Below are 13,591 nucleotides of genomic sequence, written 5' to 3' on the forward strand. Positions count from 1 at the left end.
CTGCCTGATCATCAACTTTGACATGATCATCTTTACCTCACATGACTAGTCTCTAGGTGTTTGGTCCCTCACTCGTGATGAGTTATACATCTTCATCAAGAAGCACCTCATCTTCCATGGCCACCAATAGGTCATTCCCAACACTATGCATCAGATGAGGATGCTAGATGCCAAAGGGACCAACACTCATCTAAGGGGGAGAATAAAATGTCAACCATAACAAAAATGGATAGGGAAACAACAAAATGAAAAGAGTAGTGAAGAAGAAGCATATGGATGAATCCCAATTGCAATAAACATTTTAGAATGTTCTCAAATAATTGGTTAGTTATATTGTAATCCATTATAAGGGCTCTAGGCATACGCCCATGTAAGTTGTAAAAGAGTCTTATAGAATTTGAGGAAGGACATGGTGGTCCTAAAAGTAGGTATCTTAAGGCCAGAAGGCCATTCAAAGAGCCAACCCATCGTCCAATGTAAAAGAGAATCTCCAAAAAGTGTCCATGTATACAAGCTTGAAAAAATAATGAAAGACTCATTCTTATGTTCGCTTTTTTTCTCTCTACCACTCTCTACTGCCCTCTACCATCCTCTAACTCTATCTACCTGTACCTCTCACTAGAAGGTGGCCCACTTATGCTTTTCCAAAATTTGCTTGCAAAAAAAATCCCCTTATGTTCTCAATGAGGCTAACTTATTACCATCACCCATCTAGGCTTAGAGATGAGCCATTGCCATGCAAAAGGATGGCTTTAAAAGCACATAGCCCCCTTGAAGAAAATTAGCCTCTATAGCTTTTACTTGCCAACTTGAAAGTAGATTGTCCAACTTTCCGACTTGGTAGGAAATCCCAAAAGAAAAAGCAATCTTGACCTCAATTTTATCTAAGATTTTGTAAAGGTTGAAGTTCTTCTTTGTTACAATTGGGTCTTAATTGCTAAGGCACCATGCTTTTTAATGCTAATGAGTAACAATTCAACTCACTCTTTAGTGAAGTTTTAATAGTCAAAACTTTATGTAATAACCTAGCAATCCTTCACCAAACTCATTCTAAATCTCACACGTGCCACTTGAGAATTGCATAATCCACTTTTAACTTATGCAACAAAAGTTTTAGAGGCTCATGTGTGTCGTAAATGTCTCCTCTTTGTCAAAATCGATATCATGCTCAAGCAAATAGATCTCAAGAGATGTGAGGAATTGCTTCTAGGCAAACTAACCTTTAAAGCCATTGCAACCTTGAAATATGGATTAGCCTCAACCATCAAACAAATGTAAACAAATAAGAGTTTGAAGAAGTTTTGTCCAAGGATTGAGAGGGTGCACACTATGTTTTTCCCAATCATCCTTCAATAAGACTACAAGTTCCAATTAGATTTAATGTGTAAAGACTAAGCTTAGATGACAATTTTATTGAAGGTGATTGTTTTAAAAATGGATTAAGTTAGGCTCTTGTGAACATTGATTGTGATATCCAAGAGTAACATAGATGTCTGGGTTTCTATTTCTTTGATAGCCATCCAAAAGCATGTGCATAAGAAACATAACATGTGCAACAAGGATTCAGTAAATGCCATAATGTACAACAATTTACGTGAGGTGAGGTCAAGCCTTGAAACTTAAGAGTGCATCGCATGTGTCTTTTACTTAAGGCACATTTCTATTCTCAAACAGACTTAAACTTATTGTCTCTCTAGTTGATGTTCAAAGTTTATATGTGGCTCTTATGTAAATTGCGAGACTAAGTAACATTAAGCCCGCCTAGCATCTACTATATGGAAGTGTCAGTTGGAGTTTATTTTGTATAGATGGTTTATTTGTATCCTCTACTAATTATACACATTAAGACCCAATGTGGTTATCAATGGATTTAGATATAAAAATGTGAGGTATTGTGAAGTTCAAGTGTCCATTACCCTCAAATTGAACCATGTTAGAAAGATGAAGTCAACAAAGAGAACAATACCATAAGTACCAAATAGTCATTTGTATTGGATTCTTTTTAGTAACAAAATAAGAATCATGAGAGACATTTATGTGTAGTCATTAGGGTCACATTTTATTTATTAGGAGGTTTTGATGCTGCGAGGGGCACTATGTGGAGAAATTGGAATTTGGAGTGATAGTGGGGTGTGTCCTATGGTTGATTCTATTCTCGATTGTGTACTTCTTACTATGGAGGGATGTCCGAAAGTCAAAAGGTTGAGATGGAGAGAAAAGATCTTAGATCTTAGGAGGTTTGCAACTTGGATGTACATGGTTGTGCAAAGGGGGTACTATAATGTAAGAAGTCGTGATGAATGTAAGGTTCCGTTTGCTGTTGTGGAAAAGTATGGTAGCAATGTGACTCGAGAGCATGGATGCTAGTTGGCAAAGGAAGAGAGAGAGAGAGAGAGAGAGAGAGAGAGAGAGAGAGAGAGAGAGTACATATGGTACAAACCTTGAAAGGAGGGACAAAGTAAGAGGTGGAGCCCGTGCAAAGAAAGAGGGCTTGATGAAAACAACTATAGCGCATATGTTGTCTTGACTCTTGTGTATATATCCAAAATTTTGAACAAATACATAGACACATATGTGTACACCATAAGTCAATAAATCACAAGTTATTGCATGTTTATGTGTGTCTATCTATCTCCATGGAGAGAGAGAGAGAGAGAGAGAGAGAGAGAGAGAGAGAGAGGGAGAGAGAGGGAGAGAGAGAAGAAGAAGAGACATTTCAAGTTTCATGTGAGAGAGAGAGAGAGAGAGAGAGAGAGAGAGAGAGAGAGAGAGAGGGGGAGAGAGAGAAGAAGAAGAAGAAGAAGAGACATTTCAAGTTTCATGTGTGCTATATGTATATCAAAATTTACCATGTGAGTAGCCTTCCTAAGAGAGGTCTCAATAGAACCTTCCTTTCTCTTACAGCTTTTCTTCCACTTGATTGTACATATTTTCTTCCACTTGTTCAAGGAAGCTCTCAAAGAAACAATAAATCCATGCATCACCAATGTTTTCCAACTTATAGATAAGCACATTCAATCGCTCATATTAAACTATGTCGATATTGAATGTTTTGGGATTCACACATGGTTAATTTCAACATGCCGCTTCAAATTATCAAGGTAAAGAAAAAACTTGCCTAAGATTAGCACATTCCATGTATCAACTACCACATGAGCTTTTGATGGATTTGTAAAGAAAAACTTGCCCAAGATTAGCACAGTCCATGTATCAACTACCACATGAGCTTTTGATGGATTTGTAACTTCACATGGCCTCCACACAAGGTTTTATTTGGATGTTCTCTTTTATCAACATAAAGTCTTTTGTAGAAGAGTAACATGTTTCTTTTGTTCATAAAAAGTAATGTGTGGGGTACAATCACCATTCCACATGAAACCCAAGTAAAGGTAATGGTGGATTGAAACCCTTAGTGGTAAGGGCTATGACCTCATAAAAGTTAGTGCAAATCACTTTCAAAATCTAACCAAAAGCTTGACACATAAGCTTGCCACTTTGCATGGACAATAGAGACGTATTTCCTAACATGACTACAACAAGTGAGCATTTATGTGGAAATAACATGACTACAACAAGTGAGCATTTATGTCGGTGTGACATCTAAAGCAGTTGCTACTAGCTTTATAACCTAGTATAGCCTAGAGCAAGGCTGAAAAGCAATGAGCATTGATATCATAAGCTTTTAGATGAGGATGATGGTAGTACAACAATTATTATTCATTCCCCCACCGCCTCTAGAAAAATTTAGTATTTCACTCAAGGGCTTAGTTAGTAAGAGGATGATGTAAAATAAATCCGCTAAAGTAAATAGCTCGATATAATGTGAGATTATGAATAGATGCAAGCTTTTTCCATGCTTGAGAAAGTTTTTCTCAAAAATCATGATGACTAGTCGTGGAGATATGCTACCTCACAACAAAATGAAAATGACTTATAATGAAATGAAAACAACATCCTCTTCAAATCAATGGCTTCATTTGAGGATGGATGAATGCTTGTCACATACTTGAGGAATTCTCTCAACAATCATGATGACTGACTTGGATATTTGACTCTTTCTAATGGAAGAAAGATGAATGTTGGTCACAAGAATCATGTTTGAATAAGATAATGACACTTTTGCAAAACTCGCTACAGTATTCACTAAAAAAATTTCTTTTTTTACACATGTAGTTGTCTCTTTCAACCAATAGGGATTAGCTACATGCAAATCTAGAGATGTCAAAATGAAAGGCAATTGCTCCTGGTGTGTGCATGGATCCTTTATTTTTACATTAAAGAGGACCTTGGAGGCCCAAGTGCCCAAGGCTCTTAGAGAAGAGCCAATCCTCACAAACATAGCAAGTTCTTGGGGTTTGGCTTGCGGGCTCCCTTGTATATATTAGGCAACGCTCACGAAAAACTTTTTTCTCAATCGTTAAAAATGGCAACAAGTTTCCAAATCAACCAAATTTCATGTTCAAAATATGTATGAAATAGTGGTTTTATGATTGCAATACTTCAGAAATTGGCTGTTAATTTTAAGATCATAACCAAATTCCAATAGCCTTTTTAGAATTCCAGCTGAAAAAAGTACATGAAGATGTTGTTTTTTGTTAGTATTGCCACTAGGCAGGGAGTGCTCGTTAAAAACCTAGATATAGCGTAACCCCACCTTCAAATTTTGGAAAATCACCTTCACATTTTGAGTTTGAAGGTGCCAAAATTTATAAAGATGTGAGGGATTTTAATATTAAATTGCAAATCTACTTTGACTATCTACAAAAATACCTCTTAGATTCTTGAGATAAAGGAATTTCCATCTTTAAAACTTTGATTTTTCAACATTGTGAGTGGGGTGGCACTATGGTAATGTGCTTTTTTTAAAACATTGGATGAGTTCTTGGAACTATGTGACATGGGACAAGGGGCTTTAGTATTGAAGACAGGAAGTTAATGTACATTTTGTGGTCTTTCTTTTAAGGAGAGTGAGTCATCAATTATTTTTGTCATCACAAAGGCAAGTGGAACTTGGAAGAAGAAGAAGAAGGGCAAGTATGTTAAAATGAGTTGGTGAGGCTGGTGGCTTCTTCTTGTTGGCTATTAGAGTTTTAGAACCCAGATATAATGTAGTTTGCTTTGATCTTGGTTTGGAGATTTCCATTGTGATGCAATCATACATGTATTTAAAAGTTTCACAAGATATGCACATAAACATGCATATGTATGCAAAGGCACCATTGATTGAAGGCTGTGTGAGACAAGCTGTGTACAAAGGAATCATGAGAGGAATCTGCAAAACCCATGCAGGGGAAGGGTGGAATAAAAAGGACCCCCAAAAATGGAGAAAATGTTAAAGTATTGAACAAAGGTTTCTCTTGAGAGAAATGTGGTGATAAAAGGGGAGGGGAATGCTAAGGAGAAGTGCTATTGTTGTTGTTCAAAAAGAAGAAAGAATGGCATTTTTATATAAATAGAAAAGGTGAGAAAGAGGAAGGATGGGCATTTTAAATAAATTATGTGTGAATTACCCAAAAGGGGATACTCCAATGGAGATATGGTTTTGTTTTTTGAGATGATGGGCCAGAGGGGTTTAAATGAAGGATGGCAGGGCATGCTTCTGAGTCTCTCTCTCTCTCTCTCTAGACTCTCTCTCTGTGTCTGTGTCTGTGATCATGAAGAGAGAAATACAGTCTGTGGAAGTATGAATCAGCGCTCTATAAGAACCTCTGTCTCATCTCTCTTTTCCTGTGGCCCTTCCACCGCAGAGGAGCTTGCCACCTTCTATAGCCACTGGTCCTCCATTGCCCATGTATATGGCTGCCCCTAAAGGCCTCCCCCCTCACCTTGTCAAGCTCCTGGAGGCTGACTCCTACCACAAGACACGCCCCCATAGCTACTATTTCTTCTCCCGAGCTGCTTTTAGACAATTGAGCTGGCTTAAGACTCTCTGTTTCTTCTTTTTCCTGCTGATCCTGTGAGTCTCTCTCTCTCTCTCTCTCTCTCTCTCTCTCTCTCTCTCTCCTTAATTCACTTAATCCTTCCTTTTTGCATCTGCTCTCATTATTTTAACCTCTCATCTGAACCACGTTCTGGATTTATGGTTTCGTATGCAGAGGTTGGGGCTTCTTTTTTCAAAACCCCACTCATTCAGGTGCTGCTTGGGAGAAGGCCGTTCTGCAATCTGCTCAGAGGCAGGCAAGAGTCTCTGTTTTCGTTTGTCTCAACCCATTTAAGAGCATTTCTTCTCACAAACATTTCCTCACAGGGAGCATTCCCCTAGTAGGGAAGAAACTCTAAAGCCTATCCTTACAGACAGCATTCCCCTAATACGAAACAATCTCTAAAACCCCCACCCCCTTACAGCAAGTTCTACCCTATTCCACTTGGCCAGATTTGAAGGATCACCTGCAGAAGCATTCTTGAAGAACCCTTTCAAGGTATCAAGCAATAACACTGCTGACAAGTGACGCATCACCTTGAGGCACAGTTAGATGCACAATTGCCAGGACAGACAATTGTGCTGCACTGATTTGACACCAGTGTTGCAGACATCAATCTAAGCTGTGCATGATACTAATCTTACAGCAGAAATGTCATCTTTCTGATCCAGTGCGTATTCCATTCTGCTGCACCAATTTGACCACGAGTGTCTGGACATCAATCTAAGCGATGCATGATACTAATCTCGCCGCAATGGCATTTTTCCGATCTAGTGCCTAATCTAACACAGCAATCCCATTGTTCTGATCTGTTCTAATATACCAGGATGACGATTGTATCGAATAGTTTTTTGTCCTAAGAACTGTATCTAATACACATAGTGCTAAAATTTTCAGGAAAGTGGGCAGCTCACTGTATTAGTAACTGGGGCAGCAGGATTTGTTGGGTCTCATGTGGCATTGGCATTGAAGAGCAGAGGAGATGGAGTTGTGGGTTTGGACAACTTCAATGACTACTACCCTGTTGCTTTGAAAAGGGCAAGAGCCTCTAATCTGCAGAAAGCTGGCATGTGAGTGTACTATATATGTTTCTGTCATTAAGATCTCACAATCCATGATAGCAAATTGCCACTATGGCTGTGAAAGTGATCCCCTGTGACTAATCCGCACATGTGAGGAATGCTAGGCTACTTCGCAGCAGCTTGACACTGTGTAGGATACATGTCACCATTTGGAGATTGTTGAGTAGCCACTAGATCCATGGCTGGCGCCACTGACATTGATTTCGCTTGATGAAGCACTCGTTCGGTAGGTAGCTTAAGCATTTGAATTTTGTAAATGAGCAGGCACTTGAGTGGTGGTTCAGTGTAGTATTAGTTGAAGGTGAGTAATGACAAGCTGTACTGGGGCAATGCAGCATTAATTAATGGTGAGGTAGTCGGATCAAAATGCATGCATCTAACAAGTGACTGTTTGTGTGTGAGCAGATTCATTGCAGAGGGAGACTTAAATGACCAGCATCTGCTGGCAAAGCTCTTTGAGCTGGTTCCTTTTACACACGTTCTGCATCTAGCAGCTCAGGTGCGCTCGCTCTCTCTCTCTCTCTCTCTCTCTCTCTGTGGTTTCACTGAGTTGGATAGATGAGATGAGAATGGGTGGTTGATCATCTCGTGTTGTAGGCGGTGCAGCCTATCAGCATCACACAGTAGGTTGGCAAGCAACAAAAGTAGGTATACTTTCTTTGTACGTTTGTCCCATAGGCCGCTTGACAAGCTTTTACAACAAGTTCTATACAAATTCCCACTGTAATTTCCTGATGTGGAAAACTTCAGCGCCGTGAGTCGTTGGGGCTGCCAGCCCACTGCCCCTAGCTTATGTATGCAGTGCCTCCCCATTCCCACATTGTGAAATATGACAATATCATGAGCTTCTGCTTGGGAGGCATGCCTTGCCATAGCTAGGTATGGCGTCCCTCTTGACTCTCGAGCTAGGTGTGGGGTGCCTCTCGATGAATACTATACGGAAAAAACAAGTGACACGAGCCCATTTTCTCACACAAGGAAATGTCTAAGGCTTCTTGTGATTGTGCAAGAGTTCTTACTTCAAAGAGAATAGGCCATCCCTCAATCATAAGATTCCATTAAAAAGTATATCCAATGCAATAAGGGTAGTACCACACTAAGAGTCTTGACCAAACCTTCAAAATAAAGGTAGCCAAACTTTCAATAAGTAAGGAGGCAAAACGAGGTTCATTTTTAGTTGCAAAACTCCTACGAGGTCTCACGTGGCACCATCCTTGGAAGGAACACCTTATACATTATCCATTCCATTTAATCCTTTAACAAGAAACTTGCATTATGGATTCAGGGTATTTCACCACACAAAGTCCAACATAACTTATGGTTATTTCACTTGGAACAAGAACTTGTGCTTTAAAGTAGCTTCACTTCAATACTGCAGAAATCCATGAAGGCTTCATTGGCATGAGGTGACAAGAAGCTCTCAGGTTGATGTCCTTCTTGAAGGGCCTCTAGTCTCTCAAAGGTAGGTAAGTCCTACTATGAGGGCCTCTAATTTTATCGAGTTAGGTTAAGGTCACTATTATTAGGGATTTTCATTAGGTTTGATGGACGTCTTCAAGGGCTATATTGTAATCACTATATTGTAATCCTCTCATGGTGTTTAGATTCATATAGATGAGTTTAGGTCCATCATTTTCGCAAACTGACCTCAATAAGGTAAAACACAATCACACTCAAACTACAATAACAATTTTGGAGGACAAGGTCACAATCCAGCATGCTACTTTTTAAATAATCGCATTTATTACGTCGAAGAATGTACACTTGAGACACTTTCCACTCACACTCCAAGTGATATGTAGAGTGAGGACTAGATTGTAGTGCATTAACTACCATAAATGATAGAACTTTACCATTGTGTTGGTGATGGTTAATTTAGGAACTTCACATATCCTTTTCCTTTCAGGGATTCCTCTCCTCTTTATTCAAAGAGAGGCATCTCAAGAGTGTGAAACTTATGTGATACCTCACGTAAGTTATTGGTCTAACATGGGATGCATTAGTAATGTGCATGTGGTTATCATGTATTTGATGTCATGGTCCTTATTGGCTCATTGTTTTAGGCCAAGGCTTCTCTCACCATATTGAGTTCTTCAAACGTAAATGCCATCTTTTTGTTTCTTATTTCATTGCAATAAAATTCAATGTTGAATCAATACCACAAACAAGCAAATTTTGGGTAGCTTGAAAAGCATGGAATCCCAAAAGGGCAAACAAATACTTGTTCCTAAATGCTATTATTGTGTATTTCAAATGCACAACACTAGTAAAATAGCAAAATGGGTTAAATCCAAGATAACTTTTTGGAAGAGGTTTATTAATCATCTTGATATTCAGGTCACTATAGTTATGTATGTCAATGGAACTTTTTAAAAAAATGCAAACTCTTTGAATTAAGACAGAGCCTTGCGAGCTTTGCAATGATGTATGCCTACTAAGCCAAAGCTAGCAATGTTGACTAGGCTAGCTATTATTTTTGGTCGAGCTTTCATCTCAATCTCTTTACCTTAAGACGATGCCTCGTGAGCTTGGCAATGATGCCTACTATGCGAAGCATGGATAGTGAGCTAGGCTGGCAACATTGGCTAGGCCAGTTAGTGTTTCTGGTTGGGTTTTATCTCACTCTCTTTACCTCAAAGGATCAGGCACGATCGAGTTGCAAAGCCACAGATTTTGAACCGATGACCTTACAATCATTTCTCACACACCCATCCTAGTGGCTAAGCTAGCACTCAATGGGTGAGCTCTCAATCATAAAGGGTCTTGAAAGGGTAGGGCACATCATGGGCCATGGCCAAAGATATGCAAGTTGGGGCCTAGAGGAATAAGCTCTTCCTCATATAACAAATAATCTTGGTTGGGAGCCGCGACTAAAGTCCAAATGGTATCTTCTACTTTATTAGAAAGAGAGGTGACGTGTGCGGGGTGGGTGATGACTCATTACTATTGATTTGTTCATATTTATGTTGGTTTATTTTTTTAATCTATATGGTTTTGCCAGGCTGGCGTTCGCTATGCGGTGAAGAAGCCTCTCGCCTACGTGCACAGCAACGTCGGTGGATTCGTCACTTTGCTGGAGCAGTGCAAGGTTTTTTTTTTTTCTCCGAATTAACCGAAATTCTTTAAAAAAGGCCAAATTGCTTTTTAATAATAAAAAACGCCAAAAGGTAGCAGTCGTTAATTACTTACTGGGGATTAGGCCTTTTGTTTATATATTTTCTTTGTCGAATTTTCCAGAATAGCGATCCGCAACCGGCCATCGTGTATGCATCATCCTCCAGTGTCTATGGCCTCAACGCCAAGGTCCCTCCCCTCTCCTCCTTCCCCCCCCCCCCCCCAAATAATAATACTATGCGATTTTTTAACCAAAATTAAATTTCACAATATGAATTTTTATTTTTAATAATATGACTTATTGTTATTATTTTTTAAATGACTGCTTCCAGGTTCCCTTCTCAGAGGATGATAGAACAGATCATCCAGCCAGCTTGTATGCTGCTACCAAGGTTCTCTCTCTCTCTCTCTCTCTCTCTCTCTCTCGTAAAATCTATGCCATATTAATATATGTTACTATAATGAGACCACATATGTAGCTTCAATTATATTAATAATGAGTTGGTCAACCATGAACACCATCCATAAGGATTTATCAAAACTTGCTAGGTAGCTTTGCACCTACCCTCTACCTTGCCCTCTCATGCTTGCTTGCTTGTGATGGCAGAAAGCAGACGAAGTCTTGGCTCACACATACAATCACATCTATGGCCTATCAATCACTGCATTGAGGTAACAAGTTATGAACTTGCATTTGTTTGCATATATTAGGTAGCACACAATTTCCATAGGTTACCTACTCAAAAGCACATTTAGCAACTTTTGAAGCTTAATGTTCCAGATTCTTTACTGTATATGGCCCTTGGGGAAGACCGGACATGGCATACTTCTCCTTCACAAGGAACATTATTGAGGGAAAGGTACTAAAACACATTGTCACTTCTTGTTTTTGGTATGGTTTTAGCTTTGAAGTGTAAATTTTTATCAACACCACTCCTAATATCATAATAGCAAAAAAAATGTATGTGTATGGAATTTGTCTTTGCAGGACTAAGCAGACATTGTTGTAAGTTGGTGGTAATATAGTTTTCATGTGCTTATGCAGCCCATTACTATCTTCCACGGTCCTCATGGGGAGGAGTTGGCTCGTGACTTTACCTTCATTGACGACATAGTCAATGGTTGCGTGGCTTCATTGGACACGGCCCTTCCAAGCACAGGAAGTGGAGGCAAAAAGAGGAAAAAGGCCCAATTTCGTATTTTCAATCTAGGGAATACACAACCTGTCAAAGTGGGTGACTTTGTTAGTATCTTGGAAAAACACCTTAAGAGAAAGGCCATTCGCAAGTGAGTAAATTTTTACAAGGTTATATGCATGCGTGTGTGCGTGCGTACGTGCGTGTGTGTGTGTGCAGTACTTGCATCCATATGTATGTGTGTGTATACAAGCATGTGCATATACATGTTTCTATGCACACACTTGCTCTACTTAAATAAATTACAAATCATACTCCAAGCCATCATATCCTAAGATATTGTCATCATCGTCACAAAATGGTTGAAAGTTGCTCCGTTGTGATGAGATTCTAGATGATCACTTATATGAGTCACATTCACAAGTGACACATTGTATGCTCACTACATGCATATAGCCATAATCTGTCATTTCTTCATGATTCAGTAGCTTGCTCTGGCCTTATTGCAGGATTATTCCCATGCCTAGCACTGGAGATGTCATGTTTACCCATGCTAATGTGACTAAGGCCAAAGTTGCTTTGGGGTAACCATGATCTTCACTTACTCTTGCTAGTTGAGATTTTTTGTCATAATTTGATCTTGCAAAATAATTCATGCACGTAAGGGCCTAAAATCTAGCACCATGTTCAAATAGATGCATACATTGTGATTTATTCTTCTTTTAATTTCTAGGTACAATCCTACAACCGATTTGGAAAGTGGCTTGCAAATATTTGTAAAATGGTACAAGTCCTACTATAAAGAAGGTGGTGGTCATGGAGACATGCTGAAAGGGTACAGACCTTACTAGATGTGACATGAAATCTCTCTCTCTCTCTCTCTCTCTCTCTCTCTCTCTCTCTCTCTCTCTCTCTCTCTCTCTCTCTCTCTCTCTCTCATCCCAAAATTCCTAATCTCTCATTCACCAACTTGTGATCTTATGAGGTAGTGTACTCTTCATAAGCAATAAAAGCCTTTAGTTAATGAGTTCCACCTCACATCTCCATAACTTTATATATACACAACCAAAATTCATCTTGCCTATTCATTTTGTAGCCGGATCATAATGAAAACTATCATCCATTTCCCTTTGTATAATGTAACCTATCATCCATTTCCCTTTGTATAATGAAAACTGTCATTGATCTCCCTTTGTATAGAGATGCTTGCTAGAGAAGCCTCTCTCATGTACATTCTACCTTTGAGACAAAGGGCCATAATTGGCTGATGTACAAATGACATCCCCCAAGGAAATTCACAAGAGGCTTTCATTCTTTCAAGAGGCATTGGAACTTACCATGAGTCTATTAGAGTTCATTCATTGTATCAACGTTTGTATGGGCCATGGGTTCCTTTACCTCTAGAAATCTTGTTGAGAAGTTTTTTTTTGTTGCGTATTGGCATCATTAAGTTATTGCCCCCACATCTAGTACTAAAAAGGCATCAAGAAAAGTGCTATTTTAAAGCCATTAAGTACAAAAATTCAATTATATTATCAAAATTTAAGTGGAATAATTTTGTAGGCTTTTGTACACATTGACTTTCATAATGCTAAGTTTATCAAGCTTTTGAATCTTACATGTAGTGCTTTAATAAGAGAGAATACCATATCAATTCAAGACAACGAATAATTCGGCGTGTCTTTTTCTTAGTTTCACCAAAGGAGTTGAACCACCTTTGACCTTATTCACCCTAGTCATTAGCTTGTTCTAGACTTCATTTATATCATTTAAGTGTTAGTTAGAATCCATTCGACATTTTCATTATCCTCAACTTGTGAAGATTAGAATGCGATAATGTTGAACCTACATGCTATCTCACATGTTTTTGGTTGATGGCACCCCACCCCTGTGCATTCAATGACACAAACAAATGAGTTGATATCTTATACAAGATTGTGAAGGTATAAAGTTTTATCTTATACAATCGGGTCCCTTCACCCTAGAAGGGCAATGGCAATTTCACAACTTGTGCTCCTCATCACACACACACACACGCACGCACGCACGCACGCACGCATGCACACACACACACACACACACTCACTCACTCACTCACTCACTCACTCACTCACTCACTCACTCACTCACTCACTCACTCACTCACTATGTCTTTGTTTGAGGCAAATGGATGCCCACCTCTGCATGGTGTCTATTTGGCCACAAAATCCACAAAGTTGAATGACAATAGATATAATGCCAAATGTTTGTATGGTCTCTTTAACTTTCTTTGATCCTTCATCAAATGTTGTGATTTAGCAAGACATCAATCAAAATGTAAAATTAACACCATTTTATG

General features: G+C 39.0%; 1 protein-coding gene and 1 long non-coding RNA gene across 2 annotated transcripts; one reads left to right on the forward strand and one right to left on the reverse strand.

The window, feature by feature from the left end:
• The first annotated feature begins 5,590 nt into the window (after positions 1-5,590).
• Positions 5,591-12,200, forward strand: LOC148016017 (UDP-glucuronate 4-epimerase 1-like). The gene is made up of 12 exons (XM_087664733.1): positions 5,591-5,956; positions 6,096-6,177; positions 6,819-6,991; positions 7,409-7,502; positions 10,005-10,091; positions 10,241-10,306; positions 10,450-10,509; positions 10,725-10,789; positions 10,899-10,977; positions 11,163-11,404; positions 11,763-11,837; positions 11,987-12,200. Exons 1-12 carry the CDS (start codon positions 5,790-5,792, stop codon positions 12,102-12,104), a joined length of 1,308 nt encoding a protein of 435 aa, XP_087520859.1. The 5' UTR covers positions 5,591-5,789; the 3' UTR covers positions 12,105-12,200.
• On the reverse strand, positions 12,117-12,554 carry LOC148016018 (uncharacterized). Its single transcript, XR_015688174.1, has 2 exons — positions 12,398-12,554; positions 12,117-12,366 (listed from the first exon to the last, which is right to left on the reverse strand). It is a non-coding gene; the product is annotated as an uncharacterized LOC148016018 (long non-coding RNA).
• Between the last annotated feature and the right edge of the window lie 1,037 nt (positions 12,555-13,591).

This window comes from Lygodium microphyllum, chromosome 23, assembly GCF_053477565.2.
Source record: "Lygodium microphyllum isolate KBCC chromosome 23, Lygodium_microphyllum_v1.1.10, whole genome shotgun sequence".
NCBI lineage: Eukaryota > Viridiplantae > Streptophyta > Polypodiopsida > Schizaeales > Lygodiaceae > Lygodium > Lygodium microphyllum.

Excerpts from the sequence above, each read along its gene's own strand:
- LOC148016017 (XM_087664733.1), top strand. The coding sequence starts at position 5,790 with ATGTATATGGCTGCCCCTAAAGGCCTCCCCCCTCACCTTGTCAAGCTC. Across the intron at positions 10,510-10,724 it reads GCTTGTATGCTGCTACCAAG|AAAGCAGACGAAGTCTTGGC; the intron begins GTTCTCTCTCTC and ends TTGTGATGGCAG. Across the intron at positions 11,838-11,986 it reads AAGGCCAAAGTTGCTTTGGG|GTACAATCCTACAACCGATT; the intron begins GTAACCATGATC and ends TTTAATTTCTAG.